At 65.5% G+C, this 1,451-nt stretch overlaps 1 protein-coding gene across 1 annotated transcript; it reads right to left on the reverse strand.

Annotated features, from left to right (window-relative positions):
• Positions 1-6: 6 nt before the first annotated feature.
• LOC111735034 (serine/threonine-protein kinase LMTK1-like) lies at positions 7-836 on the reverse strand (the record flags this gene model as incomplete). Its single annotated transcript, XM_023526858.1, has 2 exons — positions 7-333; positions 687-836. Coding segments are annotated over 2 exons (477 nt in total), but the record flags the coding sequence as incomplete, so codon positions are not given.
• Positions 837-1,451: the final 615 nt, after the last annotated feature.

Genomic DNA, 1,451 nt, shown 5'->3' on the forward strand with positions numbered 1-1,451 from the left:
TCCCACTTGTATTCGAAATTGAGACCGCGGCTGGTCTCAGTCACCGTCAGCACGTCGTCACCGTCCGCGTGGAAGCCTTCGCCCGCGAACTGCTCCAGCAGCGGGAAGGACGAGGCGGCGGCGAGCTCGCAAGCGCCCCCTAGCGCCAGGCCTGCCACCCCCGGCCCGGGACCTGCGCCGCCCCCGCCGGGCCGCAGCGAGCGCCAGCGCAGCTCGAACTCCTCCTCCGCGTCGGTGGCGCCCTTGGCGCGCAGGTAGGACAGCAGCAGGTGCACCTCCTCCGCTGTGGGCCGCTGCTCCGGCTGCAGCCAGCAGAACTGCATCACCTCGTACCTGGGGTGGGAGGCCGGCGGGAGGCTCAGTCCCACTCACTCGCTCCCTAAGGAGGGAGCCCATCTCCTCGTGCTCAAAATCCCTTGACGGCAGTTACTAAGTGAATCTCCCACTTAGTTAAACAAGACCCCAGGTCGCACCTCCCTGCCTGCCTGCAGGAAAATGTGTGTTTCGGGTAAAGAGGCCATTGCCCTTTGGGCACAGGGGGGGACCCAGAGGGGATCCAAGGTGAGTTGGAAACCCAGGTGGTCAGGAGCCACTTCTGCCCTGGGGACATGGAGCACCCCTTTGTCTCGGCCTTCCTGCTAGGGACAGCCCCGCCCCACCCTGGCGTCCGTCCACAGGGCGCTCACCAGCGGTCGGACAGGGCCAGCTGCAGCTGCGGCTTGGGCAGCTTGAGCTGCTGCTCGCGGACGGCGTAGGCCAGCACCTGCCGGTCGGAGTGGTGTGGGTAGGGCTGTGCACCCAGCTCAAAGAGCTCCCAGATGGTCACACCCAGGGACCTGCAGGGGGGGATGACCGTCAGGGGAGGGCCACAGTCGGCACGGCTGCACGGGATCCCGGAGCGTGGGACACCAAGGGGCAGCCCCTGTCACCACAGCAGGGAGGCCGTGCCGCCCGGCCAGGCCCAGGCCTGTACCCAACGTGCCCGGGTGAATAAAGCCAGCCTGGCCTGACACAAAGCCAGTCCACCGTGTGTTCCTTCATTCCCTTGCTGCAGTGAAGACCACACACTCTACCAGGTAGAGGAGCCGCCACCTGCAGGGGCTGGAAGGAGGGGCTGGTACCAAGTCTGGGGGCGGGGCCAGCATGGGTGGGCCAGGGGGACAGGCGGGGCACCCAGAGCATGCAGGGCTGGGAGGATGCAATGGGGTTTCTTCTGGTGCGGGGGGGCAAGGGCTTCGCCCAGCTCTTTGAGACCCCAAGCTGTCCTGGGAGGCTGGGGGCATAAGGAACAGAGCAAATTCATCAATGGAGAGGTCATGATGGCCTTGGCCAGAACCATCTGGGGGACCTTGGTCAGCATGCACGAGGGTGAGCAGGCACAGAGGGTCAGCTGGATGGAGAGCTGAGGATCAGAGAGAGAATGCAGTGTCCATGATGGGCTCGGTGGCTCA

The sequence above is a fragment of the Pteropus vampyrus genome, unplaced genomic scaffold (genome assembly GCF_000151845.1).
Source record: "Pteropus vampyrus isolate Shadow unplaced genomic scaffold, Pvam_2.0 Scaffold12319, whole genome shotgun sequence".
Taxonomy (NCBI): Eukaryota; Metazoa; Chordata; class Mammalia; order Chiroptera; family Pteropodidae; genus Pteropus; species Pteropus vampyrus.